At 43.8% G+C, this 16,899-nt stretch overlaps 1 protein-coding gene across 2 annotated transcripts in view; it reads left to right on the top strand.

The window, feature by feature from the left end:
* The window catches only part of tmem235b (transmembrane protein 235b), a 106,391-nt gene that overhangs the window by 76,615 nt on the left and 12,877 nt on the right, over positions 1–16,899 (top strand). The window contains exon 4 of one of the 2 annotated variants that reach the window (XM_073026260.1): positions 8,111–8,211. The exons of the other annotated variant lie outside the window; for it this stretch is intronic. Within the exon in view, the coding sequence (XP_072882361.1) occupies positions 8,111–8,211 (101 nt within the window). The remainder of the gene's footprint in view (positions 1–8,110; positions 8,212–16,899) is intronic. 2 annotated transcript variants of the gene reach the window in all.

Below are 16,899 nucleotides of genomic sequence, written 5' to 3'. Positions count from 1 at the left end.
GGGAGGCCTCCAAAAGTGAAATTTTCTATGTGCCTGTCAGAATACAATGTGAAGGTAACAAGTTTGGGGAACCTTGGTTTTCAAGATGCATTGAGGCCCTGGTTAAGAAAAAAAAAGGTGAATAGCGGGTGTAGGCAAAGAGGAACAAATGGGTACTTATGGAGTATAAGAAATGCAAGAGAACACAAGAAAGAAATCAGGAGGGCTAAAAGAAGGCATGAGGTTGCCCTAGCAGACAAGCTGAAGGAGAACCCTAAGGCATTCTACAGATATGTTAAGACTAAGAGCAAAAGGGTTGCAAAGGACAAAACTGGTCCTCTGGAAGATCAGAGTGGTAATCCATGTGTGAAGCTAAAAGAGGTGGGGAGATCTTGAATTTTCTTTCTGCATCTCTATTTACTCAGGAGACGGATACAGAGTCTAGAAGTGAGGTAAAACGGCATCAACTTCATGGACCCTGTACAGATTACAGAGGAAGGGGTGTTTGCTACCCTGAGAAAAATCAGCATGAATAAATCCCCAGGGCCTGACAAGGTGTTCCCTTGGACCTTGAGGGAGGCAAGCGCAGAAATTGCAGGGCCCCTACTAGATAGTTGAATCATCCATAATGACAGGTGAGATAGCAGAGGATCGGAGGATAGCCAATGTTGTTTTGCTGTTCAAGAAAAGCTCTAAAAGTAAACCTGGAATCTATAGGCAATAGGTCTGACATCAGATGATTGCCTCTCTGACTGGAGGCCTGTCACTAATGGTGTGCTGCAGGGACCTGTGCTGGGTCCATTGGTTGTTTGTCATCTACATCAATGATCTGGTTGATAATGTGGTTAACTGGATCGACAGATTTGCAGATAACACCAAAACTGGGGTTTTTCTGCTGATGTTGGGTGGGACTACAACCAGTAGTCACGTGTTAAGGGTGAATGGTGAAAAGTTCAACGGGTACAGGAGGGGAAACTTCTTCACTCAGAATGTGGAACAAGCTGCCAGCACCAATGGTACACGCAAGCTCGATTTAAACATTTAACCGAAGTATGGATTTGGTACATGGATGGTAGGGGCATGGAGGGTTATGGTCCTAGTGCAGGTCGAAGGGAGTAGGTAGCTTAAATAGTTTCAGCATGGATTGGATGGGCTGAAGGGCCGGCTTCTGTGCTGTTTTTTCTATGATTCTATTAACTCAGTATCCTGACTGATGAAGGCTAGCCTGCTAAAAGCCTTCTTCACTCCCCTGTCTACCTGCAACGCCATCTTTGGGTAATATTAGTATACCTTACACTGGATGATTAGAGTCGGCTATATCTTGGTATAATGAGCTTAATAAAGGTCAGCTGACAAATATGATACAAATAAAAAGGCAGGAATGAAAAAATGATAATGCTGATAATCTGAATCCAGTTATAAAATGTAGGAAAGGGCTTAGATGCTTTACGGCCCACTTTTACTGAGTCAAGATAAACATACTCAAGTCAAGTCAAGTTTATTGTCATTTCGACCATAAACCTCTGGTACAGTACACAGTAAAAATTAAACAACGTTCCTCCAGGACCCTGGTGCTACATGAAACACAAAACTACACTAGACTATGTGAGACAGCACAAGACTACACTAGACTACGTAAAACAGCATAAAAACTGCTCTAGACTACAGAGCTGCACAGGACTACATAAAGTGCACAAAACAGTGCAGGGTAGTACAATAATTAATAAACAAGACAATAGACACAGTAGAGGACAAATTACAATATAATAATAAATGATGTAGATGTCAGTCTAGACTCTGGGTATTGAGGAGTCTGATAGCTTGGGGGAAGAAACTGTTGCACAGTCTGGTCTTGAGAGCCCGAATGCTTCGGTACCTTTTGCCAGATGCTAGGAGGGAGAGAGTTTATGTCAGGGCGCGTGGGGTCCTTCACAATACTGTTAGCTTTGTGGGTGCAGTGTGTAGTGTAAATGTCTGTAATGGCGGGAAGAGAGACCCTGATGATCATCTCAGCTGATCTCACTATCCGCTGCAGGGTCTTGCGATCTGAGATGGTGCAATTCCCAAACCAGGCAGTGATGTCTGCTACTTACTAGAAAAGAACTAGGTTGACGTATCTTGCTAGTTCAATAGCTGAGTGATACTGACCCGTCTGATCACAATCTGTAGGACTGAGCGACAGTACTGCGCAAAAGCCTTAGGCATGTGTATTCATGGTTCAAGTCTACTGCGCGGCTCTGTATTTGACAATGTGGAGCGGCGAGCGAGTTTGTAGATCTGCTGGGAGCAAAGGCGTTTGGGGATGGCGATGGTGGAGTCCCATGGGAAGGGTGTGGGGTAGGTGGCTGAGAAGGAGTGCCAGGGGTGGTGGTTGGCATGCGTTCAGACTCACCCACCCCTGAGACACAGGTCATTTGTTTCCGAACAATTGGTTTATTGATCATTACAGAATGATTCTCTTGGGGCTTCCTGCTCCCTCCCCTCTCCCTTCCCCTTTCCCCAACCACGATTCCCCACTCTTGGTCCACAATAGAGCCCCATATCAGAATCAGGTTTATCATCACTCACATATGTCATGAGGGTTTTCTTTTGTGGCAGCAGTACAGTGCAATACATAAAGTCAAGTTTTAGGCACCCTAGCTACTCTATATATGAAGTTGTAAATTGGATTTACAGTCATTGGCTTTGTGGGGGAAGTCAGAGAGTGGTGGTAGAGGGTGGCCCCTCAGACTGGAGACCTGTGGCTCAGGGAACGGTGCTGGGTCCGTTGTTGTTTGTCATCTATATCAACGATTTGGATGATAATGTGGTCAACTGGATCAGTAAATTTGTGGATGACGCCAAGAATGGGAGTGTAGTGGACGGTGAGGAAGGCTATCATGGCTCGGATTTGCATCAGCTGGAAAAATGGGCTGAAAAGGGCAGACGGAGTTCGATGCAGACAAATGCGACCAGGAGGAGCTTCAGTAGGAGCGACCAGGGTAGGTCTTACGCAATGAATGGTAGGGCACTGAGGAGTGCGGTAGAACAAAGGGATCTGGGAAACCAGGTCCATAATTGAAAGTGGTATCACAGGTAGATAGGGTTGTAAAGAAGGGTTTTGGCACATTGGCCTTCATAAATCTATGTACTGAGTACTGGAGGTGGGATGTTATTTTGAAGTATAAGACACTGGTGAGGCCTAATTTGGAGTACTGTGTGCAGTTTTGGCCACCTATCTACAGGAAAGATGTGAGCGAGGTTGAAAGAGTGCAGAGAAAATTCACAAGGATGTTGCTGGGTCTGGAGGACCCGAGTTATAAGGAAAGATTGAATAGATTAGGACGGTATTCTTTAGAATGGAGAAAATTGAGAGGAGACTTGACAGAGGTATACAAAATTTTGAGGGGTATAGACAGGGTAAATGGAAGCAGGCTTTTTCTACTAAGGTTTTGTGAAACTGCAGACAGAGGTCATGGGCTAAGGGCGAAAGGTGCAAAGGGAAACACGAAGGGAAACTTCTTCACTCAGAGGGTCGTGAGAGTGTGGAATGAACAGCCAGCACAAGTGGTGTACGCGAGCTTGATTTTAATGTTAAAGAGAAGCTTGGATGGCTACTTGGACGGGAGGGCTATGGGTCTGTGCAGGTCGATGGGAGTAGGCAGTTGAAATGGTTTCAGCATGAACTAGATGGGCTGAAGAGCCTATTTCTGTGTTGTACTTCTCTATGACTCTCTCTCTCTATATATATATACGGCAAAGACTTTTGCACAGCACTGTGATCTTAGCCAGGGTGCCTTATTTAAATTTTTGTCATACCTGGAAAAAGGAAAGCAGCTCCACATTGTAATGATGTAAGATTCTGCAGATGCTGGAAATCCACACAAAAAATTCTGGAGGAACTCAGCAGGTCAGGCAGCATTTATGGACATGAATAAACAGTCGACATTTTGGGATGAGACCCTTCTTCAAAACTGGAAAGGAAGAGGGAAGAAGCCAGAATAAAAAAAGGTAGGGGGAGGGGAAGGTGTACAAGCTGGGAGGTGATAGGTGAGGGGGAAGGTGTGTGGGTGTGGGAAGGGGGAATGAAGTGAGGGTTGGAAGGTGATAGGTGGAAGAGGTAAAGAGCTAAAGAAAGAGGAATCTAACAGTAGAAGATAGTGGACCTTGGGAGAAAGGAAAGGAGCAGAGATATCAGAGAGAGGTGATGAGAAGAGAAGGTATAGTATGGAGCCAGACCCCCACCTTCTTTTTTAGCTTCCTTTCTCTTCCTTTCCAGTCCTGATGACGGTCTCGGTCTGAAACACTAATTTTTATTTCTCTCCATAGATGTTGCCTGAGTTCCTCCAGCATTTTATGTGTGTGTTACTCCACATTGTAATTACTGCTGTGGGTCTTCTACTGCAAGTTGATTAGTTGTGGTCAGACTAGGACAATGTGGGGCTTTTGTGTCGCTCTGATAATCAGATGCCACACACTCTCTGGCATCAGCCCTCGGTAATATACCCATTGCCTTCAGGAGTGGACAAGATCGGGGGAGAAAAAAAATCACAAGGAGCAAAATTGTAAATCCATGTAAAAAATAAATCAGAGTTCTTTCCTTGGCATTAGCTTCCCTTTTGTCTTCTCCGTGGCTGTCGTAGCATAACCATGGTGATCAAAGGGAACAGTGTACTTGCACTAGAGATAGTTGTTCTCTGCAGACCCAGTAAGATTCAAGGTGCTTTATTGTCATTCTTCAGAACACAAGGAGAACAAAATGATTGTTACTCCAGATCGGATGCAGTATAAAAACACAACATGTAGGCATAGAGAATACAATTAAAAAAACACAATAAATATAAACATTAGAGCAATTCTATGAAAAACAAAATACAAGTAATTGCGATATAAAAGACTGATTGCTTGGTGCTAGTAAGGTTGGAGTGTGGGAGGATGTGGTGTTTAGTGCCATTTCAGTTGCAATGAAAAGCTGCATGTGGAGTTTAAAGCTGGTCAAATGTTAAAAAAAAAACACTATTCCTACTCATTTTAGTCTGGCAGCCCCCAATAATCAACCAATATAAACCTCTCTAGGACTGCTGCATAAGGTTTGGTGCATGAAAAATATGAAATATTCTAAGTGTCACCTTCAAGGACATCTTCAATAGGCAATGATTCAAGAAGGCAGCACCTATCACTGAAAACCCTCACGGCCAAGGACATGTCCTCTTCTCATTGTTATCATGAGGGAGGAGGTACAGGAGCCTGAGTACATTCCTTAATGTTTCACGAACAGCTTCTTTCTCTCTGCCTTCAGATTTCTGGACAGATCATGAACCTACCTCACATTTAGCTCTCTTTTAGAAATTACTTAGTCTTGTTTTTCAGAATCAGAATCAGGTTTATTATTATAACCATATAACAATCTCAGCACGGAAACAGGCCATTCCGGCCCTCCTAGTCCGTGCCGAACTCTTAATCTCACCTAGTCCCACCTACCCGCACTCAGCCCATAACCCTCCACTCCTTTCCTGTCCATATACCTATCCAATTTTACCTTAAATGACACAACTGAACTGGCCTCTACTACTTCTACAGGAAGCTCATTCCACACAGCTATCACTCTCTGAGTAAAGAAATACCCCCTCGTGTTTCCCTTAAACTTTTGCCCCCTAACTCTCAAATCATGTCCTCTCGTTTGAATCTCCCCTACTCTCAATGGAAACAGCCTATTCACGTCAACTCTATCTATCCCTCTCAACATTTTAAATACCTCGATCAAATCCCCCCTCAACCTTCTACGCTCCAATGAATAGAGACCTAACTTGTTCAACCTTTCTCTGTAACTTAAGTGCTGAAACCCAGGTAACATCCTAGTAAATCGTCTCTGCACTCTCTCTAATTTATTGATATCTTTCCTATAATTCGGTGACCAGAACTGTACACAATATTCCAAATTTGGCCTTACCAATGCCTTGTACAATTTTAACATTACATCCCAACTTCTGTACTCAATGCTCTGATTTATAAAGGCCAGCGTTCCAAAAGCCTTCTTCACCACCCTATCTACATGAGACTCCACCTTCAGGGAACTATGCACTGTTATTCCTAGATCTCTCTGTTCCACTGCATTCCTCAATGCCCTACCATTTACCCTGTATGTTCTATTTGGATTATTCCTGCCAAAATGTAGAACCTCACACTTCTCAGCATTAAACTCCATCTGCCAACATTCAGCCCATTCTTCTAACCGGCATAAATCTCCCTGCAAGCTTTGAAAACCCACCTCATTATCCACAACACCTCCTACCTTAGTATCATCAGCATACTTACTAATCCAATTTACCACCCCATCATCCAGATCATTTATGTATATTACAAACAACATTGGGCCCAAAACAGATCCCTGAGGCACCCCGCTAGTCACCGGCCTCCATCCCGATAAATAATTATCCACCACTATTCTCTGGCATCTCCCATCTAGCCACTGTTGAATCCATTTTATTACTCCAGCATTAATACCTAACAACTGAACCTTCTTAACTAACCTTCCATGTGGAACTTTGTCAAAGGCCTTGCTGAAGTCCATATAGACTACATCCACTGCCTTACCCTCGTCAACATTCCTCGTAACTACTTCAAAAAATTCAATAAGGTTTGTCAAACATGACCTTCCACGCACAAATCCATGCTGGCTACTCCTAATCAGATCCTGTCTATCCAGATAATTATAAATACTATCTCTAAGAATACTTTCCATTAATTTACCCACCACTGATGTCAAACTGACAGGTCTATAATTGCCAGGCTTACTTCTAGAACCCTTTTTAAACAATGGAACCACATGAGCAATACGCCAATCCTCCGGCACAATCCCTGTTTCTAATGACATCTGAAAGATCTCCGTCAGAGCTCCTGCTATCTCTACACAAACTTCCCTCAAGGTCCTGGGGAATATCCGGTCAGGACCCGGAGATTTATCCACTTTTAAATTTCTTAAAAGCGCCAGTACTTCCACCTCTTTAATTGTCATAGGTTCCATAACTTCCTTACTTGTTTCCCACACCTTACACCATTCAATATCCTTCTCCTTAGTGAATACCGAAGAGAAGAAATCGTTCAAAATCTCTCCCATCTCCCTCGGCTCCACACATAGGTGACCACCCTGATTCTCTAAGGGACCAATTTTATCCCTCACTATCCTCTTGCTTTTAATATAACTGTAGAAGCCTTTCGGATTTACTTCCACCTTATTTGCCAAACCAAACTCGTAACTTCTTTTAGCTTTTCTAATCTCTTTCTTAAGTTTCCTTTTACATTCTTTATATTCCTCGAGCAATTCCTTTACTCCATGCTGCCTATATCTATTGTAGACATCCCTCTTTTTTCAAACCAAGTTTCTAATACCCCTTGAAAACCATGGCGCTTTCAAACCTTTAACCTTTCCTTTCAACCTAACAGGAACATAAAGATTCTGTACCCTCATAATTTCACCCTTAAATGACCTCCATTTCTCTATTACATCCTTCCCATAAAACAACTTGACCCAATCCACTCTCTCTAAATCCCTGCGCATCTCCTCAAAGTTAGCCTTTCTCCAATCAAAAATCTCAACTCTAGGTCCAGTCCTGTCCTTCTCCATAATTATATTGAAGCTAATGCTATTGTGATCACTGGACCCGAAGTGCTCCCCAACACATACATCTGTCAGCTGACCTATCGCATTCCCTAACAGGAGATCCAACACTGCCCCATCTCTAGTTGGTACTTCTATGTATTGTTGCAAAAAACTATCCTGCACACATTTCACAAACTCTAAACCATCCAGCCCTTTTACAGAATGAGCTTCTGTAAAAAAAGCTTACACAAAGTGACACCATTTAGAAACAGCAAGTAGAAAGAGATTGAATAAATACTTCATCAGATGTCATAATATGACATATTATTATATGTCATGACATTTGTTGTTTTGCAGGAGCGGTACAGTGCAGTACATAAAATATACTATATATCCTATCGTATATATACAATAAGAAATATAAATGAATATAATAATTAAGTAGTGCAAAAAGAGAGAAAAAAGTGTTGTGTTAATGGCCCATTTTCCATTTAGAGATTTGATCGCAGAGGGGAAGAAGCTGTTCCTAAAATGTTGAGTCTATGTCTTCAGGCTCCTGTACCTCCTCTCTGATGGCAGTAACGAGAAGAGAGCATGTCCTAGGTGGTGGGGTCCTCAATGATGGATGCCGCCTTTTGAAGAAGTCCTTGAAGGTAGGGAGGCTAGTGCCCATGATGGAGCTATTTATGTTCTAATATTTATTATAATTTATGGTATTTTATGTATTGCACTGTATTGCTGCCACAAAACAGCAAATTTCATGACATCTATCAGTGATAATGTCCAGTTCTGATTCTGAAGTGCTGAATTAGCATCTTTTATCTTTCCACAGTCGAGGACTTACAGCATAGCAACCTTACCAGAGAGCAGTGAGACGTAGAAATAGAATGAACTATTATGGAGAATAGTCTATGGGCGAGAGATCTTGAGGGAGTTACGAGATGGAGGAGAAAAACATGTTTGAGCCAAATGCTTCGTTAAAAAATTATGTATGAAATTATTCCCTCCCTGAGGTTCTGATGAAGTATTTATTCAATCTCTTTCTACTTGCTGTTTCTAAATGGTGTCACTTTGTGTAAGTTTACATGGCTGAATATGTAATGCTTTTCCAATCTCCATACCTGCATCTCGGACGCAAGAGATTGCAGATGCTGTAGTACAAATCTGCACATACAGTGCTGTCTCCTCCCTTCGTTTCCAGTCCTGATGGGGGTTCTGGACCCAAAGCTCAGCAGGTCAGGCAGCATCTGTGAAAAGGAATAAAGAGCGTGTAACCCTGGTCTGTGTGTGTTATTCTGGATTTCCAGCTCTTGTGTTTGGGAAATGGACAGCCAATGTTTTGGGTCGAGACATTTTGTCTCCTAAACTCTGACTGTCCATTTCCCTCCATTGATGTTGCCTGATCCTTTGAGTTCCTCCAGCATTTTGTGTTTGTCCATTAGTGGGACATGTCTGATCTTCCCTTCTTAGTGCTTCAGGCTGCTGCACCCTCTCACCCCACCCAGTTAAATCATGCAAAGCCACTGAGCCCCCTCGTCTAATAGGATGAACCAAATAATCACGCATAATTGGGTTGTTGTTCCAAATTCCAGCATCTGCAGTCTCTTGTGTCTCAATTATCTACAAAGCAAAGTAATTACTACTAGGTCGATTCTGAAGCACAAATTATTTGAGATTTGTTTTACAAAATTACATCGTTAATGATTCCGAAGGAGGAATTCCCCTGTAGGGAAGGAATGAATGACTCTGAAGATGTATATTGGATTAGTATGTTGGCACTGTGGCACAGCTGACAGAGCAGTTGTCTCACAGCTCCAACCACCCGCGTTCAATCCTGACCGCTGGTGCTGTCTGGGTGGAGTTCGCAGGGTCTCCCTGTGACTGCATGTATTTTCCCTAGGGTGATGCAAACTCACACCATGGAGATGTGCTGGTATCAGAATCAGAATCAGGTTCATTATCACCGAACTATGTTGTATTGTGGCAGCAGTACAGGCAATACATAAAATATACTATACATTATGCAGTATAGACATAGGTGTATACTATACATCATATATACGGTAAATATACTAGATTATTTATTTATTTTTGGGATACAATATGGAACAGGCTCTTCTGGCACTTTGAGCTTCACAGCACAGCAATCTCCTAATTTAATCCTAGTTTAATCACGGGATAATATACAATCCCCAATATACCTACGGACCATTGTGTCTTTGGACTGTGCATCTGAAGCCCTCAGAGGAAATCTACACAGTCACAGGGAGAATGTGCAGACTCCTTACAGGCAGCGGTGGGAATTGAACCCAGGTCACAGGTACTGCGTAGCGTTGTGCTAACCACTACCCTGACATGGTGCCCCATTGTGTGTATGAAAAATAAGTATTGCAAAAAACGAGAGTTAAAATAATGAGCTAGTGTTCGTGGGTTCATGGACTGTTCAGAAATCTGATGGCAGAGGGGAAGAAGCTGTTCCTAAAACATTGAGTGTGTATCTCATACCTGATGGTAGCAGTGAGAAGAGGGCATCCCCTGATGGTGGTAGTCCCTAATGATGGATGCTGTCTTTTTGAGGCATCGTCTTTTGAAGGTGTCCTCGATGGCGGGGAGGCCAGTGCCCACCATGGAGCTGGCTGAGCTTGCAACCCTCTGCAGCTTTTTCCAATCCTGTGCATTTCAGACGGTGATGCAACCAGTTTGAGATCTCTCTAGCGTAAATTTGCTAGAGTCTTTGGTGGCATACCAAGTTTCTTCAAACTCCTAATAAAATATTGCTTCTGGGATGCCTTCTTCATAATTGCATCAAAATGTTGAGCCCAGGACAGGTCTTCAGAGATGTGGGTGGTAAGTTAGTTGGTCATTGTAACCTGTTGCTCGTTTGTAGGAGAGTGATCGATACTGGAGGAAGTTGGTGGGAATAAATTGGGATCAGTGTTGGATTAAGTGCTCGATGGTTGTCACAGACACTCTAGGCTGCTCTGCGCCTTACAGCAGTGTGGTACACATCTCGAACACTCCACCACTGAAATTGGCTTACGTTCCCCATCGGTGAATTAAAGCCATACTTTCTCTAATTCATCTTTAGCTGATGTACCTTGAGAAATATAGATGGTTATCAGTTTAAGGACAATCAGTTCACCAATGCCTCTACTTCCTGAAGATGCTAAAGAAATTCAGTACGTCCCCGTCAACTCTTACCAGTTTTTATCAATGCACCGTATCCTGTTGGATGCATCACAGTTTGGTGAGGCAACTACTCTGCCCATGACAGCAAGAAGCTGCAGAGATTTGAGGACACAGATCACCTCCATGGACTCATTGACACAGTAAAGCAGCCAGCATAATCAAGGACCCCACTCACCCCAGGTATCCACTCTTCTCCCCTCTCCCATCAGGCAGAAGATGTAAAAGCCTGAAAGCACGTACCACCAGGCTCAAGGACAACTTCTACCCTACTATTATAAGACGAATAAATAGTTCCCTAGTACAATAAATTGGACTCTTGACCCCTCCATCTCCGTGCCTCATCATGATCTTGTGCTTGCACTCAATCAATAGCTATTCACTTTATTCTGCCTTGTTACTGTTTTACCGTATTCTGCCTCAATGCACTGTGTAATGATTTGATCTGTATGAGCAGTATGCAAGACGAGCTTTTCACTGTGTCAAAGTTGAAAGAAATTTTATTATCAAAGGACATGTGTCACCATATACAATACTGAGATTCACTGTCTTGCGGGCATACTGTGGTGTCATCAATAAACTTAAATATGGCATTGGAGCTGTGCTTAGCCACCCAGATGGAGATTGTGAAGCAGATGTTGTTGCCAATCTGAATTAACTGGGGTCTGCATGGGAGAAAATCGAGGATCTAATTGAATAAAGAGATATTGAGGTCAAAATCTTGAAGCTTAATGATTAGCTTTGAGGGGATGATGGTATTGAATACTGAGCTGTAGCGGATAAAGAGCATCCTGATGTACGTACATTTGCTGTCCAGATGTTCCAGGGTTAGGTGAAGAGCCAATGAAATGGCATCTGCTGTGGACCTTTTGTGCTGGTAGTCTAATTGGAATGGATCCAAATTGCTTCTCAGGCAAGAGTTGATCACCAACCTCTCAAAACACTTCATCACTGTGGACATAAGTGCTACTGGACAATAGTCATTGAGGCAGGTTACCGCGTTCTTCTTAGACACCGGTATAATTGAAGCCTCCTTAAAGCAGATGAGTATGGAGGCCAAGGTCTTGAAGCTTATTGATTAGTTTTGAGGGGATGATGGTATTGAATGCCAGGCTGTAGTCTATACAGTATCCTGATGTATATATCCTTGCAGTCCAGATGTTCCAGGGTTGAGAGAAGAGCCAACCAGATGGCACCTTCTGTGAACCTGTGACCTACCTTGAGTCTAAATTGAAATTGATTTTCTTGCAGGCAGTTGCAATCAAACAAAGAAATACAATCGAATCAATGAAAAACTACACACAAAAACTGACAACCAACCAATGTGCAAAAGAAGACAAACCATAAATTAAAAAACATAAATTATTAAGCAAGAAGTAATACTGTGAGCATGAGTTGAAGAGACTTTGAAAGTGAGTCCACAGTTTGTGTGAACAGTTCAGAGTTGAGGGTAATTGAAGTTATCCACCCCTGGTTCAGGAGCCTGAAGGTTGCAGGGTAATAACTGTTACTGAACCGGGTAGTGTGGGATCTAAGGCCCCTGTACCTCCTGCTCGATGGCAGCAGTGAGAAGAGAACATGGCCTGGATGGTGGGGGTCCTTGATGGTGGATGCTGCTTTCAATGGCAGCCAATTCAGAACCCACTGAACGAGAGGGACGGCTCTGAAGAAGCTCTGAGGGCTGGTGTAACATGAGGTCGGTCAGGAGTTTTGAATGACTGAGTTCATTGAGAATTGAATGAGGGAGGCAGCCCAGGAGGGTGTGTTGGAATAGTCAAATACTGACTGTCATCTGTGGCAAATGGAGGATAGCCATTTGAGGTGTGGAGGTGGATGGGGAGTGGTGGTGGTACCTAACAAGAATATGAGGACAGTCTGGGACCAATGGTGATAAGAATGAAGAGAAAGAAACACTGTAAAGCAAGATTAGCTTTCAGGATTTCCAATAAATTCTGATCTTCAGCAACTTGGAAAATTGCCAGAGCAGTGATAAATGCCACCAGTCCCTTGAGTCGCTAGTTATACACACAAAATGCTGGAGGAACTCAGCAGGTCAGGGAGAGAAATAATTATCTATCAATGCTCCAGGCCGAGACACTTCATCAGGGCTGGAAAGGAAGAGGGAGGAAAGCAGGATAAGAAGGTGGGATGAGGGGAAGGAGAACAAGCTGGCAAGTGATAGGTGAAGCCTGGTGAGGGGGAAGTTAAGTGGGTGGGGGAGGGCTGGAATGAAGTAAGATGCTGGGAGGTGATAGGTGGAGAACGCAAGGAGCTGAAGAAGCAGGAACCTGATAGGAGAGGACAGTGGACCCTGTTAGTAAGAGAAGAGTGAGGGGTGATAAGCAGGTAAGGAAAAGAGAAGGAGTAAGATGGTAGCCAGAACAGGGAATGGAAAAAAGAGAAAAGGAAGGCAGGGAGAAATTACCAGAAGTTTTAAAAATCGATGTTCATGCTGGAGGCTACCCAGACAGAATGTCAGTTGGTGTTGTGTGCTTGGATTTTCAGAAGGCCTTTGACTAGGTGCCAGGCTAGTTAACATGCTACAAGCCCATGGTATTACAGGAAAGGTTTTAGCATGGATAAAGCAGTGGCTGATTGGCAGGCGGCAAAGAGTGGAAATAAAGAGAGTCTTTTCTGGTTGACTGCCAGTAACTAGTGGTGTCCACAGGGGTCTGTGTGGGGACCAATCTTTTTACGTTATGTTATATGTTAATAATTTGTTGAAAGTTTGCAGATAAAGTGAAGATAGGAGGAGGGGCAGGTAGTTTTGAGGATGTAGAGAGGCCACAGAAGGAATTAGACAGATTAGGAGAACAGGCAAAGAAATAACAGATGGAATATAGTGTCAGGAAGTGTATGGTCACGCACTTTGGTAGAAGAAGTGAAAGGGTTGATTATTTTCTAAATGGAGAGAAAATACAAAATAAAACAGATGCAAAGGGACTTGACAGTCCTTGTGCAGAATTCCCTAAAGGTTAATCCGCAGGTTAAGCCTGTGGTGAGGAAGGCAAATGTGAAGTTAGTATTCATTTCAAGAGGACTAGACTATAAAAGCAAAGATGTAATATTGAGACTTTATAAAGCACTGGTAAGGCCTCACTTGGAGTATTGTGAGCTGTTTTGGGCCCCTTATCTTAGAAAGGATGTGCTAAAACTCAAGAGTGTTCAAAAGAGGCTTATGAAAACAATTCCAGGATTGAGCAGCTTGTCATATGAAGAGTGTCTGATGGCTCTGGGCCTGTATTCACTAGAATTCAGAAGAATGAGGGGTGACCTCATTGAAACCCATTGAACAGTGAAAGCTCTTGATAGAGTGGATGTAAAGAGGATGTTTCCTATGATGGGAGAGTCTAAGACCAGAAGACACAGCCTTTCAATAGAGGGGTGTCCTTTTAGAATGGCGATGAGGAGGAATTTCTTTAGCCAGGGAATGGTGAATCTGTGGAATTCATTGCCATTGGCATCTTTGAAGGTCAAGTCTGTATGTATATTTAAGGCAGAGGTTGATAGATTCTTGATTGGTCAGGGCATGAAGGGATACGGGGAGAAGGCAAGAGATTGGGGCTGAGAAGAAAATGGATTAACCATGATGAAATAGCAGAACAGACTTGATGGGCCAAATGGCCTAATTCTGCTCCTATGTTTAATGGTCTTACGGAATATGAGGCATTGCTCCTCCATCCTGACACTGGTCTCATCCTGGCAGTAGAAAAGGCTATAGACCGAAATGTCAGGTTATTGTTTTACAGTACTTGGCATCTTTCTGTGCTACCACTAATATATTATTAATCATTATATATTAAAAACTCCACTTTGATGGTGAATTGTTTTCAGTTTCATAGATGTCCAAAAACACTGAACATTGGGCAGTGATTTCAAAATCACTGTAGGACTATCTGCGCAGATGTTTATACTCTGACATGATTATGGGGACTGAGGCAATGCATTCGAGAGCCCTTGGTGTGTATTTGCTGTCCCAGTACATTACATGTTATCGCCACGTCTAGCAATTAAAGCCGCCGTGAGCAGCAATTATTTATCTCACACAGATGAGATATGATGCTTTACAAGGTTTGTCAGCAAAATCTTCAAGTGTCACGCTCATTTGTAAAACTATTATCATTTGTAATTAAGTGAATTTGTAACCAATAACCCACAAAATTCTCACAATATTCCATCTTCAGCTGTTGGCTTTGTGTTTTGTTTTAATCATCCTTAGTGTTAGACTAGCTTCAGTTGGAGAGTTGTCAGCTTGCATCCATTGCTAATTTTGTTACAGTCACTCTCACTGTTCCAAAATTATGATTGTGGTGAACTACATATACCTGTCTGGACATGCCCCCTGCTGACTGCTCCTGTGGCTCCTCCCACAGACCCCGGTATAAAGGCGATTGAGGCCTGGGCCCGGCCCTCATTCTCCAGGATGTAGTATGGTGGTCAACTACTGCTTGTTCTTTCTTCCAGTCAATAAAAGCCGATATCTCGACTTCACGTCTCAGAGAGAGTTATTGATGGTGCATCAATGATGATGCCTGAGTTGCTGAGTGTTTTCTGTTTTTATCTCAGATTTCAATATTTGAATGCCAACTGTGAATTAAACCTATTATTTAATGCCCTACCACCAGCTTTATCATTACAGGCACACAATGCGACTCGGATACACATAGTCAACTACATTTGGCTCATACCTCATTGCTGTCTCCTCTCCCTCTCCCTCCCTCTCCCTCTCCCTCCCTCTCTCCCTCTCTCTCCCTCTCTTCCCCACCTTTCTCTTTTACAGACGCACACACCTTCACTGCTACCGTGAGGCACAGAATTCCGACACTTGATCTGTGTGTGGTGCAGGGTCTATAAACGGCAGTGAGATAAGTGATAAGTGATAATGGTGGCGTAAAATTAATACAGCGCCAGCAACTCGGGTTCATTCCCCGCCACTGCCTGTAAGGAGTCTGTACGTTCTCCCCAAGACCACATGTGTTTCCTCCGAGTGCTCCGGTTTCCTCCCAGCTCCCAAAGTGTGAGTTGGTTAATTGGTCACACGGGTGTAATCGAGCAGTGTGGTCTCGTTGTGCCGGACGGGCCCATTACCACACGGTATCTCTAAATAAATGAACTATAAATTCTGTGGTTTAAAATGTTGGAAGCACTCCTTAGGTCAGGCAGCTTCTGTGGCTAGAGAAAGAGTTAATGTTTTCAGAGGTTAGCTTGGTCTCTTTTCCTACAGATTTTGTCTGACGCAAACCGCATTCAACATTTTCAATTTTATTTCAAACATCCAGCACCTGAGGTTTCCCGATTTTCAGATTATCTGGCTGATGCACCATCAATAACTCACGCCGAGACTTAGGAAGTGAGATATCGGCTTTTATTGACTGAAGGACAACACTACATCCTGGGAAAATGAGGGAGAGCAGCAGGCCACAGTCGCCTTTATACAGGGGTCTGTGGGAGGAGCCACAGGGGTAGTCAGCAGGGTCTTGGGAGGAGCCACAGGAGCAGTCAGACAGGTATATCTAGTTCACCACATTCACCCCCCCTTTGTTTAAAAAAAAATTCCCAAGCATATTTACAGGTTAAGTCGATCAGGTGGTCGAATCGTTCGCTGCGATCTACGTAGCTCCGGCTGCAATTGCACAGGAGCCGGAGGTGATGACGGCACAGGTGCCGGAGGTGGTGTGTGCTCCGAAGGCGGAGAGTGGGTTAATTCTGTCCCAACAGGAGGTGTCAGGGACCCCTCGCGTGTGAGCGAGGGCCCTGGAACAGACGCATACGGAGTCTGTGTGGGGCACGGTGCGTGCGGAGTCACCTCGGGTACAGGGTGCATAGTTACCGTGGAGTGCTCGGGGTAGTGGTCTGCTGCTCCGGCGGGCGCCAGGTCGCGGACAGAGACCGTGTCCTCCTGCCCATCAGGCAAGACCACGTAAGCATACTGGGGATTAGCATGCAGGAGGTGAACCTTCTCGACCAGTGGTGAGTACTTATTACTCCTCGCATGTTTACGCAGCAGCACTGGCCCCGGGGACGTCAGCCAAACTGGCAGGGTGGTCCCAGTGACAGACTTCCTGGGAAAAGAGAATAAGCGTTCGTGAGGGGTGGCATTAGTGGACGTACACAACAGGGAGCGGATAGAGTGGAGTGCCTCAGGGAGGACCTCC

The sequence above is a fragment of the Hemitrygon akajei genome, chromosome 22, assembly GCF_048418815.1.
Source record: "Hemitrygon akajei chromosome 22, sHemAka1.3, whole genome shotgun sequence".
Taxonomy (NCBI): domain Eukaryota; kingdom Metazoa; phylum Chordata; class Chondrichthyes; order Myliobatiformes; family Dasyatidae; genus Hemitrygon; species Hemitrygon akajei.
The sequence above is the reverse complement of the archived record's forward strand: the minus strand, read 5'-3'. Positions and strand labels throughout refer to the sequence as shown.